Source organism: Ochotona princeps, chromosome 2 (genome assembly GCF_030435755.1).
Source record: "Ochotona princeps isolate mOchPri1 chromosome 2, mOchPri1.hap1, whole genome shotgun sequence".
NCBI classification, from domain to species: domain Eukaryota; kingdom Metazoa; phylum Chordata; class Mammalia; order Lagomorpha; family Ochotonidae; genus Ochotona; species Ochotona princeps.
In genome coordinates this window covers 164,408,587-164,435,523 of record NC_080833.1, presented here as the reverse complement: position 1 = coordinate 164,435,523, position 26,937 = coordinate 164,408,587, and the positions used below count along the sequence as shown (strand labels likewise).

The following is a 26,937-nucleotide window of genomic DNA, read 5'->3' as shown; positions in this document are numbered from 1 at the left end:
TCTGGTAGAATGTCAGATTGACAGACCAACACCGGACTGCTGGAGCGGCTAAGCCTTTCCTGCTCTCCTATCCATGTTTTCTGTACCAATGAAAGTAATACATCCCCCAAAATTATCTGCTTAAAGTGGTCTCAAATGTGAAAAATCACTCATTTAAAAATACTTTCTGAAGAATTTTACTCTACATGTATAAAATGTGTAAGACAACTGTAGCTGGAAAGAAACATCATCTATTCCTGCTCCTACTACTTCACACTCACAAACTCTCAGGGCAAATGTAACCAAAGTTACCTGCCGCCTTCTAAATAAACTTTGTGTTTTACTTTTGCTACTTTCTTCTATTTTGGACATCTTCTAGAATTATCCAATCCAATCTTCCAGCTTATATAGACACTTTCATGTCCACTATGTTCTAGTTTTCTCACAATTCCAAGAAAAGAATTTAGAAAATGCCTAGTCAAACTGCCTTTTACTTACAGAACAAACTTAAAGCCACAAAAGCAAAAGGCTATATGGAAGGCCATGGAAACTGTGTGAAGAGTTCAGTCTCATAGGTTTTAGTTGTACACAACATTTTGCTGTGTTCTTAACAATTATATTCTATTATACATTATCTGTATTATTCACTTGGTAATTCTTGACTTTATAATCTGACAACTTTTTTCTTTCCTTCTTTCCAAATGAACGTCCATCTTAGGTCTCTCCTGCCTCTTCCCGTCTCTGAGGTAGAAGGACGTGCTGTTTCTGAATCTACATGGTGCTTCTGGATGCACCGTACTGTCTCCTTCCCAACACTCACTACTGCCTCTACTGCCAGCTTTCACTGCAGGAGGAACAGGCCTAGAAGCGGATACAGTGATTTGTTTGAGTTCCCAATCTGAGGAGACAGAACTCTCCTGTTTTTCAATCAGTCTATGATTATATTTGACCTAAAATGACAGCACAGCAATTAACAGTAAGAATGATCTTGCTTAGATAAGAGAGGTCATTTTGTAGAGTACAGGATGTGACATTACATAATACCACAGTTTAATATTAAAAAGCATCAGGCTTCTGAAAAAATGTCACTTATTCTTGGTAATTATATATAATCTTAAGAAATTATATATTGTACATTCATCTTAAGAAATGTTACATAATCAAGTTTCTTACAAGCTTAAAATCTTAAAAAACGCACTTTGGGCAGTAACATACTTGAAACAAATGATTAGCTACAGAAAATGTTTTATTTTAGGTGGCCCGTCTCCTGACAAAGTCAAGCTCTCACCCCATAACAAAAACTAAACACATCAGCCTGCAGGTGCCGCTATTACATGAAACTCAGTACTATTTTCTCAGTTTTCAACCTAAAAGATCTCTGGCCAGCCCACTAGAATGTTTGTTTTCTAAACTGCCTGCTGAACTAGGATAGTTGGTTTCCAGATGGTGCCCTTGCTTCAACCTGCACACAATCTCTCCTTGTTCGGGCCCGTTTGCCCTCCTGCTGATCGGACCCCCACCCCCGGCCCCCGCCCTACTGAAGGTTGCACGGAGGAAATCCTAAGGAGGAGAGTTCCACCCCCCCAGTCTCCAGCAATTTTGGGGGTGACGTAATATGTGGGCTGAACTTGAGGCCACCGAGAGAGAGGGAATCACTCTTGAAGGGTACTGTATACAGAGTCGGTGACAGCTGCAGCTGGTTACTGCACTTCTCCATGTGGCAGACAGAGCAAAGCCACAACGCTCTCTCCGCTGGATTAAAGGCACGCCACAGACCAGAACTTCCACTATCCGACTTAAAATTACATAGGTGGCTTGTCAAACTCAATCGATTAGTACTGTAAAAAGAAAAAAGACGCCCTCATTAAAGCTTGGATTCAACGATCCAAAACAAAACAAAAAAATGCAGCTGCCATTAAAGTCACAGATGAACAAACCTCTAAACTCAATTTTTTAAAAAACCGAGAATAAGAGCATCAAGTTTCTGGATTTGTTTCATCAACAGACACAAAAAGGTACTTTAAAATTTCTTTTACTTTGCTTGAAAGTACTTTATCAAAGTGTGTATTTTGTATTTGTAATTTTAAAATCAGTTATTAAACAAAGAACTTGAGAATATTCTGTAACTTAACTCATCTGAAAAAGGTTTTGTTTTACAACTTCATGTAACTGGTCATTAAGTACTTTATGCTGGTTAATGCATGACTTGGAGCTGAATTTAACGATATGTACTATTATAGTGATACACACATGCTGTGTTCTGGAAAACAAATGCTTTAGTGACACACGAAAGGAATCTTAACAAACAACAGACTAAATGTATAAAGTTCACAGCACAGTGACCAGAAACGGGTATACAGAGTAAGAGAGTGGTGAACACGGGTGGCTTATTTTCCACAGAAATGGTGCTATGTAGCAAAGCTAGACGCAAACTTCTGTTTCTCCCAGCACAGTCACTAAGCAAAACGAAGCAGATACAAAAACAACAAAAGGCTTTGCCATGAAAACCCAATTCTAGAATAATCAAATCTTAAGCAGAAACCTTTGTAAAGATGAGGTAAGTCTATGGTATTTCTTGTTCCAACTAAAAATGTTGAGGTCTTCTGGGTATACAGGTAACAGAAATTATAATTTCTAAGACTTGAAACAAACTTATAACGATAACTTAAAGTTATTGATACAAATACACTAAACCTCTTTCAGGTTAAGATTATGTAAGCAATCAGCATTAACAATAGAAAATATGAACACAAAAGATACCTAGCTGTAACAGAAGATTAAAATGTCAAAAATATGTAATATTTTGAGACAAATAATTTTGGCAAACATACATACAGCTTTCTTTAATGTTCTGTTTAGGGTCATTGTATCTGTATTATTACAATCATGATTACTAGTTACCTACAGTATGTTTTTAACAGCAAGGATACTTCGGAGCCCTCTGGCTTCTGACATTTCAACCATAACATTCAACAAGCGTGTCATGGCAAACTAAGATATTGTCTTCATTTTCATGTCCAAAGCTGCAAGCTTCAAAACTCTAAATATAGAATGTTTTCAATTAAACACATATTTCGTAAGAATTCTTGACAAAATTTCCATGCAGTGTTGGCTCTGCCAACCTCCTTTTGTTGCTGCTCATGCAGGACCTCGGATGGCTTCAGTTTCCACTAAAGCTGCCCACAAACTTTCACTCTGAAATCTACATCACACACACAACTACTTATCCCTTTCCAAAAAAAAAAAAAAAAAAAAAAAAAAAAAAAATCTAAGGATGAGATTATTCTCAAGTCTTGCCGGAACCTATTTCACAATCCAGAAATTGTTAGCTCAAATTCTCAAGGTCACACATTGAACTTCAATGTCTTATGCCGCTCTCAGTGCACAGCATAGCCAGTTAAAAGCCCCCTACTGAAGTCACCATCTGAGAGAAACTAACTCCAAATTTCTAGTTCTAATTGGTGGCGACGTAGCAATTATGAAGAGAAATACTATTAACAAAGTTAATCAAATACATAAACTTTTTTTTCCTTCAATCAAAACAACCAAGTCAAGACACAGATTTTAACCTTAAGTAACTAGAACAAATTTACAACATTCTCCTGGGACCCAGGAAAATTTTAGTATACAGAAAGGTTTATGAGGTAACATAGATTTATGGATCTTTCGCTTTTAAAACTTGAACATATGTGGGAAAATATTAAATAAGAGAACGTTTTTAGAAAAGGCAACAGTAAATGTATTTTTAAAACCAGTCCTTTACCCATGACGTAGTCAGTCTACCATTTAACAAACGTGCCTCCTTGCTCTGCTTCTTAAGGGACACCTAAGTCATTACTTTAACAAGGATAAAGGAACTGTATTTCTTTTTAAAAAGCAACTTTGAATTGTCCCGTTTGCATGCTAACTTAAATTCTATGACTTCACCATTCAGGAACCTCTGGGAACCACAATGACCCAGAGCAGAACACATACAGAGACATTCTGACTTTGGGGGTGGAGGCATGGGAGTTCTTAACTGACAACTCTGATGTGAAAATCTTGGGTAATACAACTTCTTCCTCAAAAATCTTTGGTACTAAGATAATTTATTAATGCAATCAGTATTATTCATGAATTTTACTTGTTTTGAAGTTTCATGTCACATCCTGTTTTCTCCTTGTTTTGGTAGTTCACTTCATGGCAGAAATTAGTTAAGTAACCTAATTTTAAGATCCAACAACTTCCATTCTATTATTAAATTTTACTGTCACTTAAATTTGGTACCACTTACATTAAAAATGTATGAGAAATGATAAACATTAACCATGGAGCTTGATGGACTTTATTTTTCCCAGTTTATTTTTTAACAAGCTCTATCTAAATTAAATGAACCTGAAACTATAACATACATTGTTTTTTTATATAGGTAATTCCTGTATGGTAAAAGTCTTTTAAAAATAAAACATGTTAGGTGACTCCTAAGGTCTAAATTTTCTCCTTGACGCCTAAGGTAAGGTTCAAAGTCACAAACAACCAGGATGACTAGTTCAGGTGTGCTCTAGGCTTGCAGTCAGCTACACAAAGCCTCATCTTGATCAAGTTAGTTAAAGAAAGAATTTCTCCCACACTCTTTCATTCTGTGGTTTAATCTCATTATCTATCCACGACTCAAATAAAAACACCAAAAAAAAAAAAAAACCCCAAGAAGACAAGATTTTAGAAAGTGAAAGTAGCTGAAGAGTCTGCATCTCATTGACACAACTCTATTTTTGCAGGGGACCAAAATCACACATCAGACACAAATATCAACTGATGGACTACACACGAGGGAAAGAGATGACAGCAGAAATGTCCGGAATATAAAAATAAGGAAGAAAGATTCTTACAAAAATGTTCCACAAATACATTGGCATAATTAGACAACCAGTCAATGAAAACCAATGCAAACCAGGGAAAGCTCATGCAAACCAGGAATCCTACAGTTAGTTTGCTGTCTTAACCTGACGAGAACAAATCTAGTTGTGGGAAAGTTAGCAGCACAAGTTTGGATCCTGCTGGAGTGTTTGTTCTCCAGGTACTGCCACAGAGTTGCTCACAGAAAAGACTTCAGTCTGTTCCTACTTACTGTTGAGGCAAACTAAAAATAACAACACGCAGTCTTCTGCCTTTGTTCAAATTCTCCATCTCCGCCAAGCGATATGACTCACTGAGATCTTCAGCTTTTGGATGCTATTTAATTTGCAAATAGGGAGCAAAATAGGTTACTTTATGGGGTTGTGTTAAGAAGTAAAAATGACTCCACGCATGCATGGAGCACCCAACAGGAAACGTAAGAATGAACTTGTTACTACTATTATTACTGTGGATAGTGAAAAGCAACTTGGGGTTGGCCTGACTTCTCAGATCAAGAAACAGGCATGTTAAGTGGATAGAAACGCTTTCTTACACACTCACTGCCAACTCCAAGAACAGCAGCTAGGAATCGCATTTACAAGCGTGGGAGGCTTTGTTGTAACACAGAAGCTGCAAATTAACATGATGGAATAAACATAGCTTATCTATTTTATTCTGCTCAGTGGTAACTAATAAAAAGTAAAGAAGTGTTAGCCCTTGAAACCGGCTCCAGTGTTTCTTTAGAAGAAACTGTATTATAAAATATTTCTTATCGGCCACAGCAAGTGTGAAATAGTCCTGGCCCACCTCTGTGCAGGTGTCACTGCCATAGTGACAGGACATTCTGAAGAACTGGTTCTAACACTGTGGCTCCAGGCTTCAACATGCACATGTATCCAACTAGTCTCTAACGCATCTTCCAGTTCTGACATTCAGACAGCTCCTTTCTTTGGTAACACTTGTGGAAAATGACATTTTTACTAAAATACTTATCAGCAGAACTGCTGCTAACAGAATTAACCTATTCAGTAATCCACAAATTTACAGCACATAGTAGATTTATGATTCAGGAAACAAATCCATCACCAATCTCAAGACAGGCTACAAAAGCAAAAGCAAACATGATGCTAAAACTATCTGGTCCCAGATCTTTCTTAAAAAGGCCTATCAATTTAATTGAAACTACATGCTAAGTTACCTGGTAATTTCTATACTTGTGAGGCCAGGAATATTTAGATTAATGCCTAACAATGTGCACCATTTCACAATCGCAGGGGCGTGGCACTTTGGGAAGGCAGGAGAGCCCCCCAGGTCCAGCAGCACCTAGCAGTGTGCCTGCTGCAGCACACAGGCACTGACCACACTGCTCAGCAGGCGTGGTGTGCTGAAAGGGTAACTCTTCAACCCCGATCTTCAAACACATGTCAGTATCAAGCTTAAGAGATTAAAAAGCTACTTCTCACCAGTCATTAACACTTACTTTTAAAATTTCTATTACTGGCTTTATAGATTAATATGAATTCTTTTTACTTCTCCCCTCCACTGATTTGTTTCCCCAAAGACGTCACTGTACAACTTCACTTCAAAATGAAGGCTTCTATCTGGACCACAGGTGTGCTGTTCTTCCTGCTGCTGGACGCTGGACACTGCAGAGGAGGGCAGTTCAAAATGAAAACACCGGCCCCAAGGAGACACCCACGTGCCACAGACAGCAAGGAGGAGACAAAGAAATGTTCCTACACATTCCTGGTCCCCGAACAAAAAATCACCGGGCCTATCTGTGTCAACACCAAAGGGCAAGATGCAGGCACCATTAAAGACATGATCACCAGGATGGACCTGGAGAACCTGAAGGAGGTGCTCTCCAGGCAGAAGCGGGAGATAGACGTCCTGCAGCTGGTGGTGGACGTGGACGGAAACATTGTCAATGAAGTAAAGCTGCTGAGAAAAGAAAGCCGCAACATGAACTCTCGAGTCACCCAACTCTACATGCAACTACTACATGAGATAATCCGTAAGAGGGATAATTCGCTTGAACTTTCCCAGCTGGAAAACAAGGTCCTCAACGTCACCACGGAAATGCTCAAGATGGCGAGCAGGTACAGGGAGCTAGAGGTGAAGTACGCGTCCTTGACGGACCTCGTCAACAACCAGTCGGTGACCATCACTCTGCTGGAGGAGCAGTGCCTGAGACTATTTTCCCGACAAGACACCCGTGTGTCGCCCCCTCTGGTCCAGGTGGTGCCACAGCACACTCCCAACAGTCACCAATACACTCCAGGCCTGCTGGGGGGCAACGAGATCCAGAGGGACCCAGGCTATCCCAGGGACTCAGTGCCACCACCTGACCTGGCGACTTCTCCTACCAAAAGTCCTTTCAAGATTCCACCCGTAACATTCATCAATGAAGGTGAGTTACTTCACGGTTAAAACCACAAGAGGCTAATGTGTCTTCTAACTTATTTAACAATGCTCATAAGTGCTTATTCACCTTGGTGATATTATACATATGCATTATAATTTCTATTTTTTCTTAGTATCATCAAGAATAGAACCTAAAACTGTATCTTCTACCAACTCAAAGGTTCTAGGAATTCATCAAACTTGGGTACTCTGTGAAAGGGCAGTCCCTCATGCAAATTCTTTTTTTTAAAGATTTATTTATTTTTATTACAAAGTCAGATATACAGAGAGAGGAGGAGAGACAGAGAGGAAGATCTTCCGTCCGACGATTCACTCCCCAAGTGAGCCGCAACGGGCCGGTGCTGTGCTGATCTGATGCCGGGAACCAGGAACCTCTTCCAGGTCTCCCACGTGGGTGCAGGGTCCCAATGCATTGGGGCCATCCTCGACTGCTTTCCCAGGCCACAAGCAGGGAGCTGGATGGGAAGTGGAGCTGCTGGGATTAGAACCAGTGCCCATATGGGATCCCGGGGCGTTCAAAGCAAGGACTTTGGCCGCTAGGCCACGCTGCGGGCCCTTCATGCAAATTCTTGCAATCTAGCTTCCTCGCAGATGAGCCTGCGTGGCTCCTCTCCCCCGCTGGGGCCCTGCACTCCAGCGCCGCTCCAGCACCGCCAGCACGCAGCACCTTCCCTCCAGGGCCTGCCTGCAGTGCCCAAGCCTTTCCATTACCTCTGGGTGCTCTTACCAGGAACCCCAACATTCTGCATTCACTTCCTCAGGCCTGTGATTATATCTGTTTTCTCCCTCTCACTCAGCAGACACTCATGTACAAGTGAACCACAAGTAAGTCTGACCAGGCCCCGGGGTTCTTGGGCCTTTCCTATCTTGAAGGAAATAACCTCTGTACAAAAACCATGACCTCCGTGCCCTAAAGTCTCTACATGAAAAGCTACCCCTCTGCCTGCTCAAGGCCACACAAATGTTTGCACCTTGTATCCAAAGAAGTGGCTTTATTGTAAGACCTCCTTCCTCCATTCCTTAATTTCACTCCTCCTTCCTTCCTTTGTCATTGATGTGGGTACTCAGAAAACAAAGAGGAGTAATTCATGTATGTTTCATTGCTAGTAGACACACCGCTTATTTTCTGAATGAGTATTGTACCATTATTTTATATTTATATCCATTTTCTCCTAAGACAATCTCCCAAATCGTCCAGCATAAAGGGGAAAACCTGTATTTTTCAAAATAAAAATATGAGCATATCCCAATTCACTCACTTACTGAACAGACAGGACATAAAGCTGCAGACAGACTAGGAAATCATTTTAAATGTCATCCAAAGCACAAACCCAAGCCTGGAAAGCAAGAGAACACAGGGCGGCCGTGCTTCCCTTGTGGCCAGGCATGCCACAGGCCACTCACGTCTGCTTTCCTGATCTCCCAGACTGGCCTATCTTCCTACATCCTTAAGTCTTTCATTAGCATTGTTCCTCTTTTCTGCCTCAAAGATTTATTGTTTTTAAAGATTTAATTCATTTATTTGAAAGTCAGAGTTGCAGAAATGAGACAGGGTTGAGGGGCGAGGTCTTTTACCTGCCAGTTCACCACTCACCAAGTCAGTTGCAATGAGCAGGGACTGGCCAGAGCAAAGCCAGGAGCCCATAGCTCCATGGGGTCTCCCAGGTGGGTGTGGAGACCGTCTGCTGCTGCTTTCTCAGGCCATTAGCAGCGACGTGGGATCAGAGGCGCCACCACTGGGACTGAAATTAGCACCCACGCGGCCTGTTGGCATGGTTGATGGAGGCTTACGTGCCGCACCCCAGCGCCAGCCCCTAGAGCTTTAAGATCTATTTAGAGGTTGCGTACAACTTCAGGGTTCCACATCTTCCCACTATTCAAATGACACCTGAATGGAGCTCTCCCTCCAGACTCTAACCAAAACTAAACCGTCACTTTAACTGACAATTTAGCAGATTCCAAGGCTTAAATACTACTGTTAACATTACGCCTTTTCATACTTAAACATCCATACCTAAATCAATGACGAATAAATCCCAAATCAATGACTATTTCTTGAGAATGCGTTCTACACTGAATCACATTGAAGTTATTTATGTACCTGTCCATCTCCCTGCTAGTGTGAACGCTGCTGTAAGACACTGAACCCCCTGCTCAGGATCCTGCCTCAGCAGCGAGCCAGGATCGGATGTGGCACCCTGTGCCCGGGCTATTTCAGCAGTGAGCCAGGATCGGATGTGGCACCCTGTGCCCGGGCTATTTCAGGTCCCTGACCAATGAGTGACTAAGCTGCTAACCAGTCCTTTCCCTACATTAGTACTCTACTGAAGAAAACTGTGTGAACACCACTTAACTTTCTCAGCAGCCTCATCGAATATGCAACTACTCAGAACCTGATAATGACCTCTACGTTTTTTCTCTTATAAACAAAGTTGGTTCATATTCTTATAATTCGTTAAAAGTAACTTTGTTGTTTTTCTTATTCTGTGATTACATTTCTAGAACAAGCTTCTGTTAGTAAAATTGATGGACTGAATGGTTCTGGTTTCTCTATTTTGATCTACGTTATCACCAATTTCTTAATTAGCTCAGCTCATCTTTGATACTTCCACTTGGTCTGTTTCCAGTCAGAAGTCTCTTTGCAGCCACTCACATATGCCTCTGGTTTCTAGTCAGAGCCAGAAGTCTGAAATTCAAAGAATTCATGGCAGAAGCTAGCAGACAGACAAGACAGACTTCCTGGGTCACTAGGCATGAGACCGCAGGGTGGGACGCAGCAGACTTCTCTGGGCTTCGTTTTCCTCATCTTTACAATGGGAATAAAACTACTACTTCACCAAGCTCAACGCTCAAAGAGCACTCACCACAATGTCTAACATTCAAAAGGCAGCTTTTCCCAAAATATTTATTTATTTATCTGGAAGTCAGTTACTAGAGAGAGAGGAAGGGAGGGAGGAAAAGAGAGGGAAAGAAACAAAAAAAGGGAATGAGGGTGGCGGAAGGGAGGATCAGGAGCAGAAGGGGGAGAGGCAGGCAGGGAAGAGGGTGAGGGAGAAGGGAGAGAAGACAGGGGAGAAAGGAGACAGGGGAGAGGGGAGGGGGGAGCAGAAGGGGGAGAGGGAGAGGGAGAGGGAGAGAGGGAGCTCCTGTCTGCTAGTGTCCTTCCCAGATGGTTGCAACTGCCAGTGCTAGGCCAGGCTGGAGCCAGGAGCCAGGAGCTTCAGCCAAGTCTCTCACATGGATGATGGAGGACCAGGCACTTGAGTCATACCATGCTACTTTTCCCAGGCTATTAGCAGGAAGATGGATCAGAAGTGGAACAGCTACAACAGGAACTGGCACCTTTATGGGATGTCAGCATTGCATATGGCAACTTTACCCACTATGCCACAAGGCTGGGCTTAAAAGTTAGCTATAAGAAACGCACACAGCCTGACAACTGGTCTCTTTCTCCATCAAAATATGTTCTGGGTTCCAGTAGATCTGCTTTCTAAGCTACCCACAAATCATACTTCTCACCAGTTCTCCACTGGAAACAAAGTTCAGTTTGCCTAGGATGGCTAAGAATAACGTCCTCAAACCTGCTTCTCTTGCTAGCTTTCTTTTCCTTAGTTTGTTTCATAAACCCCTTCTGTTTCACTGAAAAGCATTCATTCATTTTCCTGTAAAAATGTCTCAAGCCTTCTGACTATTCAAACTATGAAGTTCAGATCGAACACAAAACAAAATGGTAAGTCCTGCTGGAAGTCACCTTGATAAGTCCCGTGGGTTTGCAGTCACCGTTCGCTCCAAGAAGAGCTCTACTTTCATCACATTCACATGGCATTTCACACTCTCTCTTGAATTGCCAATCATCTCTACGAGTGCCCACAGCACGTCTTCCAGCTGTATTACAATCTCCTTCCGGGGAGACACTGTGTCTCACTTGCAGCTGGAAAAGCAGTTAGCTGATTTCTGGAGTCTCTCTCTTTCTTTTTTAATATTTGATGTGTGTGTCTTTAAAGATTTACTTATTTTATATTAGAAAGGCAGTTTTACACAGAGAAAGATCTTCCATCTGCTGTTCACTCCCCCAAGTGGCCACAACAGCTGGAGCTGAGCTGATCCCGAGCCAAGAGCCAGGAGCCTCTTTCAGGTTTCCCGTGTAGGTGCAGGGTCCCGAGGCTTTGGGCCGTCCTCTACTATTTTTGTAGGCTATAAACAGGAAGCTGGATGGGAAGTGGAACAGCTGGGACACAAAATGGAGCCAATGTAGCATGCCGGTGCCTATAGGTGGAGGATTAGTCCAGCTGAGCCATACCATTGGCCCCTGTATAGAGCTTCTTAAGTCAATCATTAAGATCTTTATGAAACTTTGGCAGCGATTCATAACCGGAGAACTATTAACACCACTCGAGCACATATCTCAGAGCATGCCCCACATCCGGGACTCGGGGTGGGTGGGAAACCGGGTGGGGATTCTCCCTCAATATCCCCCTCTACCTCAGATACATGATGGAAACAATATGGACATAATAGTATTACCCACTTCCCTATCCCCCTGAACCTTTTTTTTTCTTTTTCTTTAACTGTAATTAACTATGTAAAGATTGTCAACAATACAATAAAATAGATTATTTAAATAAAAAAAGATCTTTATGAAACTTTAATACATTAAATTTCACTAGGTTATTGATTTTATCCTGTCTTAATTAACAGTAGTTAAGAGCTCAGAGTGTGAATAAATTAGGTAAATGACGATCAATGTTAATACCTCAAGCCCTTTGATTTCTAAAGGGAAGCTATATATGGAAATGATCCTGTAAATATAGAAAGAAAAAAAGGTGTATCTTAAGATTTGTTTAAAATGTTCTACAGGTACTATGTAAGCTTTTAATGTATAGGGCCTATCAGCCTAGGTTATATATATATAATTTATAAATAAATACAAGTGAGGTGTGATTTTTTTGGAGGGTGGTAAGCTCGAGAACAATTGTGGGAGCATTCGGACGGCAGCTGTGGAGTGTTCCATGGGGCCTTCATTCACTTGAACGGAATCACCCACTCCAGAGCAATGACTATTTGCATCATATTTATACAATGACACACTAAAGAAATGTTCCTGTTTTATACTGTGCTTCAGCGTGTGCGTGTGCACACACACACATCCATTGTTACCAAATGCAATCCTATGTTAGGATTCAGTATGTCCAAGGTGCCCCTGGACACGCTTTGCTGTAATGAAACAATGTTGTTTATAACCCCAATAAGGCAATGCAAATCAAGGTGGGAGAACTTTTCTTCCTTTACTCATCATTATTAAGTAAACACTGATTTTAACTTATTTTATTCTATAAATGTTGCTCACCCAAGTTCAGGCATGATTAGGTACGCCATAGGAACCAGTCCATCAATGAAACACTGATGAACATGTAAAGAAAAGACACAAAATTTATAAAAGTTGGACCTACTCTATGTTTGCCATGTGACTTTGAGAAAGTCACTTAACCTATCTCTACCTTCTCATTTCTACAGTTAGAGCTGCTAGTTAGATTGGTTAATTCTGGTATCCCTTCTAGTATCAATACCTGGTGATTCTTACCAAATATGAACTGCTACAAGCAATAATAAACAGGCTTGTTTAAAAGGTGCCAAATAATTTGCTTAATTTTCATTTTTCTCTGGGAAAAATGTCCAAAGCTATCTTGGCATTTTACAAAGAGAGCCACGAGAGATATGCCTTCTGATCTTGTAAGTTTCTGAACCAAGGAATTCCAATGGCTGAACTCTACAGGCTGGAACCTGACATAGCATGAGATACATGCCATCAGCGAAACTCAAAAAGATGTTCAGCTGGCCACCAGAGACACATATCCCCTGTAATTCTCAGTCAAAGAGAACTGTTCAGGGGTAGCAGAGTGTCAGGAGTGCATGGAGGTGGATGGGGGCAATGGCTGAGCTCCAAGAAGCACTAACTGCCACTGTTCTGAGTGTGAGCGGGCAGGATGGTCAATTTAACCACACACAGACATATATCACACATCTGAAGAAAGGGCTTACAATGAGTGGCAATTTTATATTTTCTTTTAAAATGCTTATAGGAACAATGCACCTCAAAAATGAACATACAGAAAATAACTTTTTAGCTCAAAAATATTTTCCAGAAATATTGCTTTACATTATAAAACAAACTCAGGCAATGTAAATGTCTGAGCAGTTGTAATTAACAACAAAATCCAGTTAGTGTTATTCACTAGCTGTATTTTAGATCTTTTATAAAACAAACATTTTGTCTAAGTTCATTCGTTGAGGGTGAATGGAGTCGAGCCAGGCCCCTCCCAGGAAGCGGCAGGATGGCTCTGAGCCCCAGCAAGGGCCCTGGCAGGCTCTCCTGAGGCCCAGCTGCCTCTCCTGTGCTGGGCGGACGCAGGGACACATCAGAACCACGCTGTGCACGAGCTGATCACTGGTAATCAGCACGACTCTATGGTGCCTTTCCCTTTCTGTGCCTCGCTGTGTTAGATATACAGAGGCATAAAAGGTAACTCTAAAACGTTAAACTTGAGAAGTAATCACTGGAAACTAAAAACATGCTTTAAAATGGCAGGTGAATATATTCACATCACTGAAAATTTTGTATCAACAATTCTATGTAATGCTTCCCGTTAGTCACTGTCTTAGTTTCAGTGGAATGCACACACTAACAGAAACCCTACAGATTAGGCACAGGCAGTTGGGATGGAACTGTAACAATTGGCTATGCAAGAAACCTGATAGATTAGCATCTAAAACCTTCAAAGTTCGGGCTGGTAATTACATCTTCAACACACAAAATTAATGTAAATAGCTTAAGTTACTATAAGAATACTACATTATCACTTCAATTTTCCACTTGAGAAATGCTGAATACATCTCAGATTTTAACACATTAAAAAATACTCCTCAAAAGCGCCTACTTACTCAACAGCTATTTGAAATCCAAATTACTATCTTTTTTTGCTGTGTTTCTCTTTCTATTACAGGGAATTTTGCTTATGCTTAAAGTAATTAAGGAGTTACAGAAAAAGGACAGGTTGCTTGCTGGTAAAGCTGGTATTCAAACTATAGATTTTGAAGACCTTTAAAGCACATGGAATATCGAAAATACGGGTTCTTACTGAAAAACATATCCTGGGAAGTAATACAGCATTGCTGTTCCTTCCATGAGTTAGACTGATTCAAAGGTGTTAGCTCTACAAACACTTTAATCTTAACTAGCGGAGAGAGGTTGGTATTTCCCAATTCAGTACACAGAATTCCAGTCCTGCTTTGAGAATAATCCAAGTGTGTGCCATAGATGATAGATCTATTTCATGATTATTTAATGCAAGAAAAAGATTAACAACAATTTTTTAAAAATTAAAAAGCACTTCTAGGCTATACTGTGTGAAATATGAACAAATTCCCGAATCATACGCTAATCAACTTACTTCTGTTAATATGCAAACCAGAAAGTTGCATTTGATCTCTCAAGGAATAAAGCTGACAATTTTCTACTAGCTATTTAAGAATTTCTACTAAGCATTGGTGTCCATGGTACAGAAAGCAATAAAACATTTAATATAGGAATAATTTATAAATTCATTCTAGGGCAGGAAGGAAATATGATATGCAAATGAGAAAGTATTTCTTCTAAGATTCACAATATTCAGTAGGTTAGCACAGGTTAGGGGTGCATGAATAAATACACGCAAATGCTGGACTGTCATGGTGACTGAGCAGAAAACGGTACTTATGGGGCCAGCAGAAAGGCCAAGCCTCTGCCCAGGGTGCTGGCTTCCCACTTCTGATCCAGCTTCCTAGTTCTGGCCTGGGAAGGCAGTCCTTAGGCCCAGTGCCCACATGGGAGGCCTGGGGGAATATCCTGGCTCCTTGCTTCGGATAAACTTAGCTCCGGCCGCTGTGGCCATTTAGGGAGTGAACCAGGAAGGCCTCTGTCTCTCCAAGTAGCACCGATATGGCATGCTGGTGTTGCCGGCAGCGGCTTAACCTGTTAAGGCAGTTGCTGGCCCCCATCTTCCCACTTGTATCTCCCACTTAACTCTAAGGTTACTTCTTTGTCCTTTGAGAATGAAACAGTCTCCAGCCTATGCTAGATGCAAAAAATACAGTTCTTGAAAGAAAATGTAGAAATGAGGACACTCTGGAATCACTTGGTTCAACAAATATTTGAGAGCTTCCGGATTCCAGCTACAGACACACACGCAGAGTCCCTGCCTGTGAACAGACAGCTCTGTCACCAGGCAGCACCCGACTATCATACTTCATTTCTCCTTCCATCTACTTCCCATTCTACTTAAAAAATACGACAGTCTTATTAACTTTTCTCTAACTTGATTATAGTGTATGTTTCTGTAACGTGAAGTAGCCATATGTGACTGGTTAAAAAAAAAACAACCCAAAACAATACTATCAGTAAATCAAAGAAATCATATTGTTTCTCTGGGATTTTTTTCCAAGAACATAAGGTTTTGTGCCCCAGGTTACTGAAGCTGAATGTACAGCACATTTCACAAGGTCAAGACTTGGGTACCCCACAAGTGATGCTTGAAGATCAGTGATTTAGGAATAGAGAGCGTCCGAAAGTCTGCAATGTTACCAGAGCAGTTGTAGCTAGCGTGGAGTCGGAAAGGTCTACTGGTGCCCGTGACACGTCCCTTAACTATTCCATCTGTAAACCAGAACGGGGTCACCGCACCGGTCATATACATGGACACAATTCTTTAGGAAATCATTTTGGTCAACATTTCTGAAATGTATTCTCATAGACTGTTAGTAAGTGCTCAATGAGGTGGGGAGGGGTAGAACATAAGATTCAAAAAGTTTGGGAAACTCTGGTTTCTTTATCTTCAGAATTCCCAGTCTTTAGTATGTGAATACACATTGTGAGTTTTAATTGGGAAAATACATTTAGCATTTCTAAAATGTCTGTGACCTTAATACTGAACTTTGTTTCTTTAAACTTCATTTATTTCGAAAGGCAGTGACAGGGAGAGATCCTGTGCCTGCTGCTCCACTCCCCAAATGCCCACCCAGCAGGCGCTGGGCCCAGCTGACTCTGAGTCTTGCATGTGGGTGGCAGAAACCCACAGGCTGGGGCCATCACCTTCTGCCTCCCAGACAGTCCCAGGAGCAGGATGCTGGATCACAAGCAGAGGCAGGACTTGAACCCACGGATTCCAATACAGGATGTGGATTTGAGAATTTACAAACTGGGTCCTTACGAAGAACTGTACTCAAGGCACTTCTACGTGTAAATATGAAAATTATCACCCAGTCAGAGTCAAGACATTTTGTGTGCTATTATTTAGAATAGCAAAAATCAGATGAAACCTTTATATCACTGTCAAAGGCTACTGAAGATGTATGGAAACGCTTGTTGAAATAAGATGAATCCAAATTGTATGTGGTTTAGGATTATAGTGATATAAACTGCATGCTTCTGGACAAAAACAAGGAAAATGGAAGATAAAACACATCAATGTACTCTGGGTAATGGGAGTAAAGTCATACTTTTATGTAGTTTCATTAACTTTCATAATGTTGCATAAAGACAGACAAAGGTTAAGAAGCATGATTAAAACTCTGAGCTTTCTTGATAATCAACACAATGTAAATTGCAGGACCCTTCAAAGACTGTCAGCAAGCAAAAGCAGCTGGGCATTCTGTCAGTGGGATCTACCTGATTAAACCTGAAAACAGCAACGGACCAGTGCAGCTGTGGTGTGAGAACAGTCTGGACCCTGGCGGCTGGACTGTGATTCAGAAAAGGAAAGATGGCTCTGTCAACTTTTTCAGGAATTGGGAAAATTATAAGGTACACCAGTGACTCAGACCTAGAGGAGCTCAAACAAAGCAGATCTACAACAGGGTCATGCTAAACAAGACAGCGACAGGCGCGTAACCACAGGCTTTTCCACCATTTGCACCTGTCAAAGATGTCTGAAGGTCAAAAATAAAATGTAAAGATACTGACCATCTATTTTTAAATATCCACTTACATAAAAGGTCCTCAAAAAGTTCATAAAAACATGTATTACAAAAAAACTATACATGAATTTTAAAAATTTATTTTTGCACCAAAATAAACTTGGTGCTGGCGTCGCAAGGCCACCTGTGACGTGAGTGGAGTGCGGGTTCACGGGCCGGCTGTTCTGCTTCTAACTCAGCTTCCCACCAACGTGCCCAGGGAAGTACCGAGCGGGGGCCCTGTGCTTGGGCCCTGTCTTCCATGTGGGAGACGTGGCTGAGTCCCGGCTCCGGGCTTCAGTCTGGACCCAGTCCTGGCTGTGGTGGCTATTTGGGGAATGACGCAGTGCAAACCTTTGTCTTGCTCTGCCTTTCAAATAAATAAAGCTAAAATCAAAACAAAAACAGAAAAATATCCTATAATTCCATTTTTCATGAACTTTTTGAAGAACCCTCATACATAAAATTTGACACTGAGAATTATTTTTCCCAAGACAATGTTTTGTTTATGACCACACATGTTCTATCAAATATATTTAAGTAAATGAACTGCTAATCTTCAAAAACAAACAAAAGACAACTCCCTTTTGAAAGACACTAATCACCCCTGATAATGAAGATACCATGTTTTGTGATATGAGACATTGGTGCTATTGGGACATGATTTAAACCTACAGTTTCATATAGGAATAGAATTATGGGATGGCTATTTTGGAAGGGTAGACAACTGGTCTTTGCTAACAACTCTGATTTTTATAATGCTTAAGTCACACACACACACACAAACACCTTGTTTAAGGAAGGCAAACAGGAAAGATGGTTTCTAGTTATTCCATTCTTTCAAAACTATAAACAAGGTCACACTGGCAGCTACAAGTGAGAATTAATACATCCAAGTCAAAAGTTGTACAGATTCCTAACAAGCAACACACATGAGAGACTGGAAAATTCTCTCACACTGCCTTCCTGAAGACATACCTGGAGTGTTAAGATCAGGTTTGCCAAATTTATTTTCTTGCACACTTGCAATGTCAAGTGCTTACTCAAACATGGTAGCAGTTGATAGCTTTTTTCAAACATTAATTTACAATTTTCTAAAAGCATTATTTTTTAAAAATATAAAATTATCTTATATTTACCGATCTTACTGAATTTACTCTAAAATGCATGCTCTCATTTCATTGTTAGATATCCTTTTTTATTTGAGTATGCAAAGCAGAAATTTTGTCCTCTTCTGCATTTATCGTATTTGCTTTTATATTTATTTGATGAAGACAAACCTAAAACAAAGTGACTGTGTGATCAGTTAAATGTCCAATATCTTTAAGCTATCAAGTATATATAACTTACCTATAAAAACCTTAACTATCCCCTTATTGATGCATCTGTGTGTTCGTTAAACAGAAAGGGTTTGGAAACATTGACGGAGAATACTGGCTTGGACTGGAAAATATCTATAAGCTTAGCAATCAAGACAATTATAAGTTGTTAATTGAACTGGAAGACTGGAGTGATAAAAAGGTCTATGCAGAGTACAGCAGCTTTCGCCTGGAACCTGAAAGTGAATACTACAGACTGCGCCTGGGGACTTACCAGGGGAACGCAGGGGACTCTCTGATGTGGCATAATGGCAAACAGTTCACCACGCTCGACCGAGATAAGGATACATACACAGGTGGGTCAAAAGAAACGTTCATGCTTTGAGTAATCATAACATTTTTTTAGTTATTGCTCAAATCATCATCACTTCCTATGCAAAAGAGAATCTACCTATGAAAGTGCAGATACTAACATCCCAGATCATTTTGGACTCGAAGGGAACATAACCCACTGAAAGAAGCACCTTGTAGAGATTACCTTACAGCACAGATCCAAACTGCAATCTCTGTGAAGAACAAAGTTCTAGGGAGAAAAACAAAACAGAAATATATTCATCTGGAAATAAAGCTCAACTGCCTAAAAAGTACTAACTAGACACGCCAGGGCACTGCTGTGGGCACTGCTGTGGGCACTAGGGTCTTGGCAGCTGGAGACAAAATGACCCACAGGTCACAAGTGAGGACAATAAAACCTGGACACAACAGCCTGGGCACCAGAGCCTGCGATGGGTGCTGCTGCGCCTGCCACCCCAAGAAGGTAACCTGTACAGCAGGGGCCGCAGGGCAGGGAGGCAGCAGACCTGGACACACGGCATAGAGCGCTGGGATGAAACTGCTGTGTCGCACAGCAAAGTCATGTCGCTTTTAGGAAGAGTTGATCAGACCACTACTCCTTTTTAACTCTTCTAATTAGACAGTGATCATCTGTCTGCTGGTTCACTCCCCAGATAGCCACAACCCACGTCAGGAGGCTGGCAGTCCATCATGACCTCCCCGAGGGTGCAGGCCTGGAGGATGTGGGCTACACTCTGCTGCAGTCCCATGTGCGTTAGCAGGGAACAGGACTGCAGAGCAGAGCAGCCAGGGCTTCATTCAGCACCAAAATGGGACGCCAGTGTCTTGGTGGCAGCTTAATCCACTTTACCACATGGCAGCAACTTGCTTTGCCCTTTAAAACCAGATTTCTGCCCTGATTAAGAGATACGCTCCCTGAAAATCAATTTATTCTTCCAAGTTACATCTTGGCAAGCTGCAAATGGGTTTCTACTTTAAACCATTTCACACTGGCAAATGTTGGAGAAACTATATAATTTATGCCTTACTTACAGAAACCCATCAAATTGCTGCGTCTGCTGTTCTGTTTTATACTAGGGTTTGCTATTTATTTTCATAACTTTTTTCCTGAAAATTTTCTCTTCATTGACAATCTCTCATCAGCCCTTCCCAATCTTTCCCTCTTTCTTACATCCATTGCTTGCACTTTATCTATGTGGCCCCTAGAAAATGAATCATTCTCAAACAAAAATCTGAAAAAGATAAGTGATCTTTGAAGCAATTGATACAATGAGAACAGCCACAACACAAAACTACGAGGTAATGGTGACTGAAATCGGAAAGCAAAGCTTTAAGAAAAAGCTCCAAAGAGAAGTTTTTATGTTTTTTTTCAGAGTGGCATACTTAGAGAAAACCTCTACTGTGACATCTATGTGTATTTTTTTTCCTTCCAAGGCAACTGCGCTCACTTTCACAAGGGAGGCTGGTGGTACAACGCCTGTGCGCACTCCAACCTCAATGGAGTGTGGTACCGGGGCGGCCACTACCGGAGCAAGCACCAAGACGGAATCTTCTGGGCCGAGTACAGAGGCGGGTCCTACTCCATGAGAGCGGTCCAGATGATGATCAAACCTATCGACTGAGGACAGGCCCCCAGGTGGAACGGCACGGCACTGCTGTGTTCTTCAGTCCCTGAACATGGAAACGTTGCACGTACATTACTTTGCACAGTTTATTTCTACAGATGGTTTCCAAAATGAATTTTACAATGCTACACAAGGACTCTGTCAACACAGTTCCGTGTTCCTGCCATGTGGCACAGAATGTTGGTTGTAACCATACCCTAGATTGCTTTCATCCTAGTTATTTTAAAAAATTATATTGCCTGCATAAGGCAACATTTATTTCCTAAAATGTACATATTTGTCACATGTAAAACAAATCTCAGCTTTATTTTAAATCAAAAGAGAATACATGTCTAAAATATTTAGCAACTTATTTAAAAACTGAGACTGTTCTAACGCCCAAGAAAAAATAATTTCTAAGATCAGCCAACTAACTCATTTTATTTATATAAAACGACAGGAAATTAGAGAGACATCTCTAGTTTTGCCAATAGAAAATACATTTTTCATTGAATAAAAGTTATTTCGAATGAATTTGTGTCTTTGACATGTAATGATTAAATCTGAATTCTTGACAATGTCATGGGGCCAATTTTTCCCAAAAAAAGTGACTCACAATTAAGATATATACCTTTTGAAGTGAAAAAGTGGGGACACAAATATATGTATTACTTAACTGCTCAATTTCTAAAAACATGTACAAGTGAATTTTCTTTTTTTTTTTTTTTTTTAAGATTTTTATTATTATTGGAAAGCCGGATATACAGAGAGGAGGAGAGACAGAGAGGAAGAACTTCCATCCGATGTTTCACTCCCCAACTGAGCCACAACGGGCCGGTGCGCACCGATCCGATGCCGGGAACCAGGAACCTCTTCCAGGTCTCCCACCCGGGTGCAGGGTCCCAAAGCATTGGGCCGTCCTCGACTGCTTTCCCAGGCCACAAGCAGGGAGCTGGATGGGAAGTGGAGCTGCCGGGATTAGAACCAGCGCCCATATGGGATCCTGGGGCATTCAAGGCGAGGACTTTGGCCGCTAGACCACGCCGCTGGGCCCACAAGTGAATTTTCAATATTATCTTCACACAATATGCTGAACACCAGTCTCCTGAAATGCATCTTACATATTTATGAAATCAGCAAATTATTCACATTGTGCCAAATATTTACTGTGCCAATATCTGAATTTTTAAAAATATTTTTATTTTGAATTTTGAATTATGTGGTACATTTTTGTATAGGCTGGGATTCCCCTCCAAACTCCCACCCCCGTCAGAATTTTCCCATTTTGTTACAATAAAATATCTGAATTCTAATTTAAACTACTTATTAATACTCCTTTTTAACTTGCTAACTTTACTGTTAATAAAACATGTACTGCAAGCCAGAGAGCTTGGATCAGCATCTGTGTTCATTGGTAGGTGGGACCAAAAGGACTTCAAGAAAAGTGTTTTCCCAACGACGACGACTCGGCAGCTCCGCGGAGACTGCACCAGGGCGCGAGCCGCCCAGCCAGCAAGGCCGCAGCACAGTTCACTTTGCTGCCTTTAGCTCATCGTTTCAACTAACCACTCGATCAGGGACCTTCTGGGACAACTTCCTTCCTGAAATGCGTGCACTGCTTAGAGCTAATCTCCCCCTAACTCGCTTGTGAGCTGCTCTAACTGACTTCTCAGGAATTCAACCAGAATTAAACATGTGTGTATGATCCAGAGGAAATAATGCTTTAAACTGAAAGCAGTCATTTGAACCCAAGTCTACCAACCTGACCATAACTCAAAATAGATGTGGAAGCAGAGAACGTCCAGTTCTTAGAATGGCATTTTTCTTTGTTTTATCTACTGCCACCTCAAAATGGTTTTGAGGTTCCTCTTCACCAAAAAATTTCTAGGGGGAAGTAGGGATCTGTTTACCAACTCTTAACTTACCAGGGCACCCCAAACATTAACAAGGCTACAGCATTTCATTTACATACCTCAAACTTCACCAAAGATAAATGTTACAGAATTCACTACACACAGGTTTGACTGCAACCAGAGTAATGTAAAAGTCAATACAGACAGAATTTAGAAAACGGGAAAGTAAGGCAGCGAGTTCAGTCTGTTCTCACTGACAAAGTTCTGTCCTGCAGTTCCTAGAGAGCTGCAGAACAACTTGGGCAACTACCTTCCTGAGAGCGTCAGTGCAGGCTACAGAGATGGATCTGCTTAGGTTTGTGGCTCAGTCCTGCCATGCGCTAGCTCTGTTACCAGCTGTGTCTAAAATGGGGATGATAATATCTAGCTCTTGTGTTATGATGGCTGAGGTCGTAAATGAGAAAGTTACGCCCGAAGCGCTTCTAAGTGCTTAGTATATTGTAGCTGTCATATTATTACTCGTCTTTGACATACATAACAATGGTAACCTGACCAACTGAACACTGAACGGAGGAGAGCGCTCTGAGTGAGGAGGCAGAGACCCAGCAACGCAGCGCAGCCAGGGCCACCAGCGGGCTGCACACACTAGGGAAACGGCCGACGGCCTGTGTCTGTGTAGGAAGAGTAATGCTGCAACAATTCACTTTCTTCCAGAGTTTGTAAAAAAATGTGCATTCTGGGCCCAGCGGTGTGGCCTAGCGGCTTAAGTCTTCACCTTGAACGCGCCCGGGATCCCATATGGGCGCCGGTTCTCATCCCGGCAGCTCCACTTCCCATCCAGCTCCCTGCTTGTGGCCTGGGGCAGCAGTAGAGGACGGCCCAATGCATTGGGACACTGCACCCACGTGGGAGACCCGGAAGAGGTTCCAGGTTCCCGGCGTCAGATCGGCGCGCACCGGCCCGTTGCACTCACTTGGGGAGTGAATCACCGGACGGAAGATCTTCCTCTCTGTCTCTCCTCCTCTCTGTATATCTGACTTTGTAATAAAAATAAATCTTTAAAAAAAAAAATGTGCGTTCTCTCCCAAAAAGCATCCTAAGCTGGCTGAACTCCTGCCCTTATCATGAATAATGTAGAAATGAGGCTTTACAAAATGCACAGCAAAGAGTATTTATCATGTTTCATATAACTAAATTCTTTTCGTACAATCAGCTAGTCTTCATTTTGCAGCAAGGCAAAACTTCCCATGCCAAACTCCTCAACAAACTCAAGATTATTCTCCAATGACAAGAACAAATGAATGTTTTAATGATTTTCAGATTTAAAGCAGTAACTCATATAAAATAATTTTTTCCTTGAGATCTGCCAAACTGTTCTGTTCTAGCCAACAGTACCTCAATGTATTACCCAAGCTAACTTCTACCCTGAATGTAACCCAACAGAAGATAGTGAGCTGGAAGCCAAGAAAACACCCCCTGCTTTTTTGCAGTGTAACCACAACGAATCGGGTAAATTCAGCGGCGTCAACATGATTCTGTCAATGCAATGACCTCTACCCCATTTTAAAGTTTCATGTTAAATGGTTGATCTGGACCATTATTATTTTTCTTAAAGGTTTATTTATTTCAAAGGAGAGTGACAAAGAGGGAAAAGATGTTCCATCTGCTTCGTTTACTCCCCAACCGGCTGTGATAGCCAGGGTTGCATCAAACTGAAGCCAGGAGCTAGAAATTTCAACCGAGTCTCTGGCACGGGTCCAAGGGTCCAAGCACTTTAGCTGTCTTCTGCTGTTTCCCCAGGCACATCAGAAGTGGAGAAGCTGGGACTCACTCTGGTGCCCGTACAGGATATCAGTACTGCAGGTGGTGACTTAACTCACTGATGTTACAGTGCCAGCCCCTGGACCATCATTCTTAGGAGGAAAATATCAACAATGTGAATCACATCTCTTAGGAACAGACACTGGCCTACCCTATCTCTATTTCTCAACTTTTGCAACTGATGTATTCTTTCCTAAGAAAGAAATAGGCAAAATCTTCAGACTTGGAGAGTAATAGTTAGACAGTTACCAACACACATAAAGAATATTATTTTTCACACAGTCAGGGTAAGTTCATTCTAACTGCAGGTACAGCATCTCAAAAATACTGAAGCTTCTGGCAACTGTACGAGGCCTAAAAAATCAGGACAAGTTAAATTTAAAAAATCACAGCCTAAGTAAATTAGAATAAGCTATGAAAAATATAACTTTGCCAGGATGTAAACTGTTAAATCTTTATTCAACATACTTTAATACAGATATTAAGGAATTAAAAACTAATCTATGTGCACATAATGTAAATCAAGCAGTCAAAAAGCGGTATAAGAAATTTACCTCACTTGTTTTTTAAAGATTTATTTTTTTATTGGAAAGTCAGATTTACAGAGAGGAGGACAGACAGAGAGAAAGATCTTCCATTGCTGGTTCACTCCCCAAGTGGATGCAACAGCTAGAGGTGAGCCAATCCAAAGCCAGGAGTCAAGAACTTCTTCCAGGTCTCCCAGGCAGGTGCAGGGTCCCAAGACGTTGGGCCATCCTCAACTGCTTTCCCAGGCCATAAGCAGGGAGCTGCATTGGAAGTGGAGCAGCTGGGATGCGAACTGGCGCCCCTATTGGATCCCAACAGATGTAAGGGGAGGCTCTAGCTACGAGCCCACTGCGCCAAGTCCTGCCTCACATTTTCTTAAGCACGCATGTTTTGAGACTGAATACATTTAATCTCGAGATTTAATGAAGTAACAGCTCTGTTCTGCAATAAGAGGACAATTTTCATGTTGGGAACTGACAAAACATATCTGACACATGTTTCATTTTCTCAAGTCTAACAAATGCTTGTGCCAAACGGTCCACCATCATCACCCGTCTGCATGTTCCATACACAACAGTGTAAGCCTGGCCTCCAGGAAGCCTATCAGCGTCTGCCATCATGTCGATGAGTGTACGTTCACCATTTACCTGTCATAAGTTCTCTGTCATTCCTCCACCTGTCGTTTCTCATTTTTGGGTAACAGTCAGACACAGAGCGTCTCATCTTTACTAAGACACACAAGACACAAAGAAGGAAGAAGAGAAGTGCGCTAAGACACCGGGCGTGTAGGCTGGTAAAGCAGTGTAGCTAACACTACAATGATGTGATCACTGGTAGACTACAGCGAGGCGCTAAGATGGGAGAGATGCTGAAAGTCTATAATGTGGAACCAGTTAACCACACACATTAAACCCAGCAGGATTTGAGTGTGAAGACACACCAACATATAGATCTAGTCTAGATCTAGTCTAGATCTGGGCATTACTTGGGAAAATGTGAACAACTTAACATGAGCATATGAAGTAAAAAAAGAAGAGAACTAGATTTTTATGAAAATACATTTCAGAGAATGGCAAACAGCAGCCAATCAACAAAGGCCAGAAGTACAGAATGAAAAATAAGAGATTCCTGCCATTCCTGGAAAATTTATGCATCAACTCTGATAAAATTAAGATGATGCTTCAGAAATACCCATCAAATGTTTCAACTACAAAGTCAGTGGTGACTTTAATGGGAAAAATTGTAGACTGAAAAAGGGAATATTAACAATGATTTTTTAAAAAACCCAGCAAGACAGCGGAGACAACTAAAACAGTGTATTTTTTTCCTAATTAGCTTTAGTATAAAGTCAAGGAGAACTGCATGGGTGAAATGTAAGATCATGAGTTCTGAGAATTAAAAAGCACAGTCTTGAGATCAAACTGAAGATACAGAGCATCCCCTCAACTCTGTAAGGATGCTAAATAATAAAACAACAAAATCACATATTTCAATGAGGGGAAAAAAACCCTAAATCTGAAATCAGCATTTGTTTTAAGGATGGAAATTCAGCAGATATAACTGGCAAACGGTTAAGTATTCAGACTGCAGAATCTGTCGGTAACTTGGCCGTAGCACTACGAATGAAGACATCATCTACAATTTTGGAGTTTGGTTTTCTCAACAGTAAAGTAAGTGATCTGTAAGATATTGTTATGGTTCCATCCAGTCTTAACAACATAATTCTGGTTCTATGTGTACTTTTCCCAGTCAAAGATGTCCAAAGAAGACGCTTCATTAACCCAAAAAGCTCACAGAGCAGTCATTTTAGAGCTGAGGATTATTAATGCTCAAACACACCATGATTCATGCTCCAAGACTGTTTCCAATGTACACGATAAAGTTCGTACATGATAAAAATCTTCTGTTCCTCCTCTCTACCACCAAACTGCACCTCCGAATATGGGCACAGCTAAGCCTATGGTCACGAGTGGACACATACAGAATGTCTTTCTCCTCACACCCAGCTCAGAGCCCCTCTGATACAGTCATGCTTAATAAGGTCCTGAATGAGTTATTAAAGGAACAGAGTGTAATACTCTGGTATGTAGTGACCACTAATCGTACTGTGCTTGGGAGTGTTCTGCGTGCAATAAAAAGTGCACAGCATGTTCCCGTTTCCAGTGGACCCCTAGGATGCCCCACAAGCTTCCA

General features: G+C 41.4%; 2 protein-coding genes across 4 annotated transcripts in view; one reads left to right on the top strand and one right to left on the bottom strand.

Moving 5' to 3' along the window:
• The window catches only part of RALGPS2 (Ral GEF with PH domain and SH3 binding motif 2), a 138,589-nt gene that overhangs the window by 32,054 nt on the left and 79,598 nt on the right, over nucleotides 1–26,937 (bottom strand). The gene's annotated exons all lie outside the window — the stretch shown is intronic.
• ANGPTL1 (angiopoietin like 1) lies at nucleotides 1,702–20,782 on the top strand. Of its 2 annotated transcripts, none has more exons than XM_004596268.4 (5): nucleotides 1,702–1,994; nucleotides 6,416–7,264; nucleotides 16,920–17,113; nucleotides 18,670–18,940; nucleotides 20,373–20,782. In XM_004596268.4, the coding sequence occupies exons 2-5, from the start codon at nucleotides 6,442–6,444 to the stop codon at nucleotides 20,558–20,560; spliced, it is 1,476 nt and encodes a 491-aa protein (XP_004596325.2). In that variant the 5' UTR covers nucleotides 1,702–1,994; nucleotides 6,416–6,441; the 3' UTR covers nucleotides 20,561–20,782. The 2 variants fall into 2 exon arrangements, with proteins under 2 accessions (XP_004596325.2, XP_058516703.1); XM_058660720.1 differs by having other exon boundaries at nucleotides 1,717–1,994; nucleotides 6,467–7,264.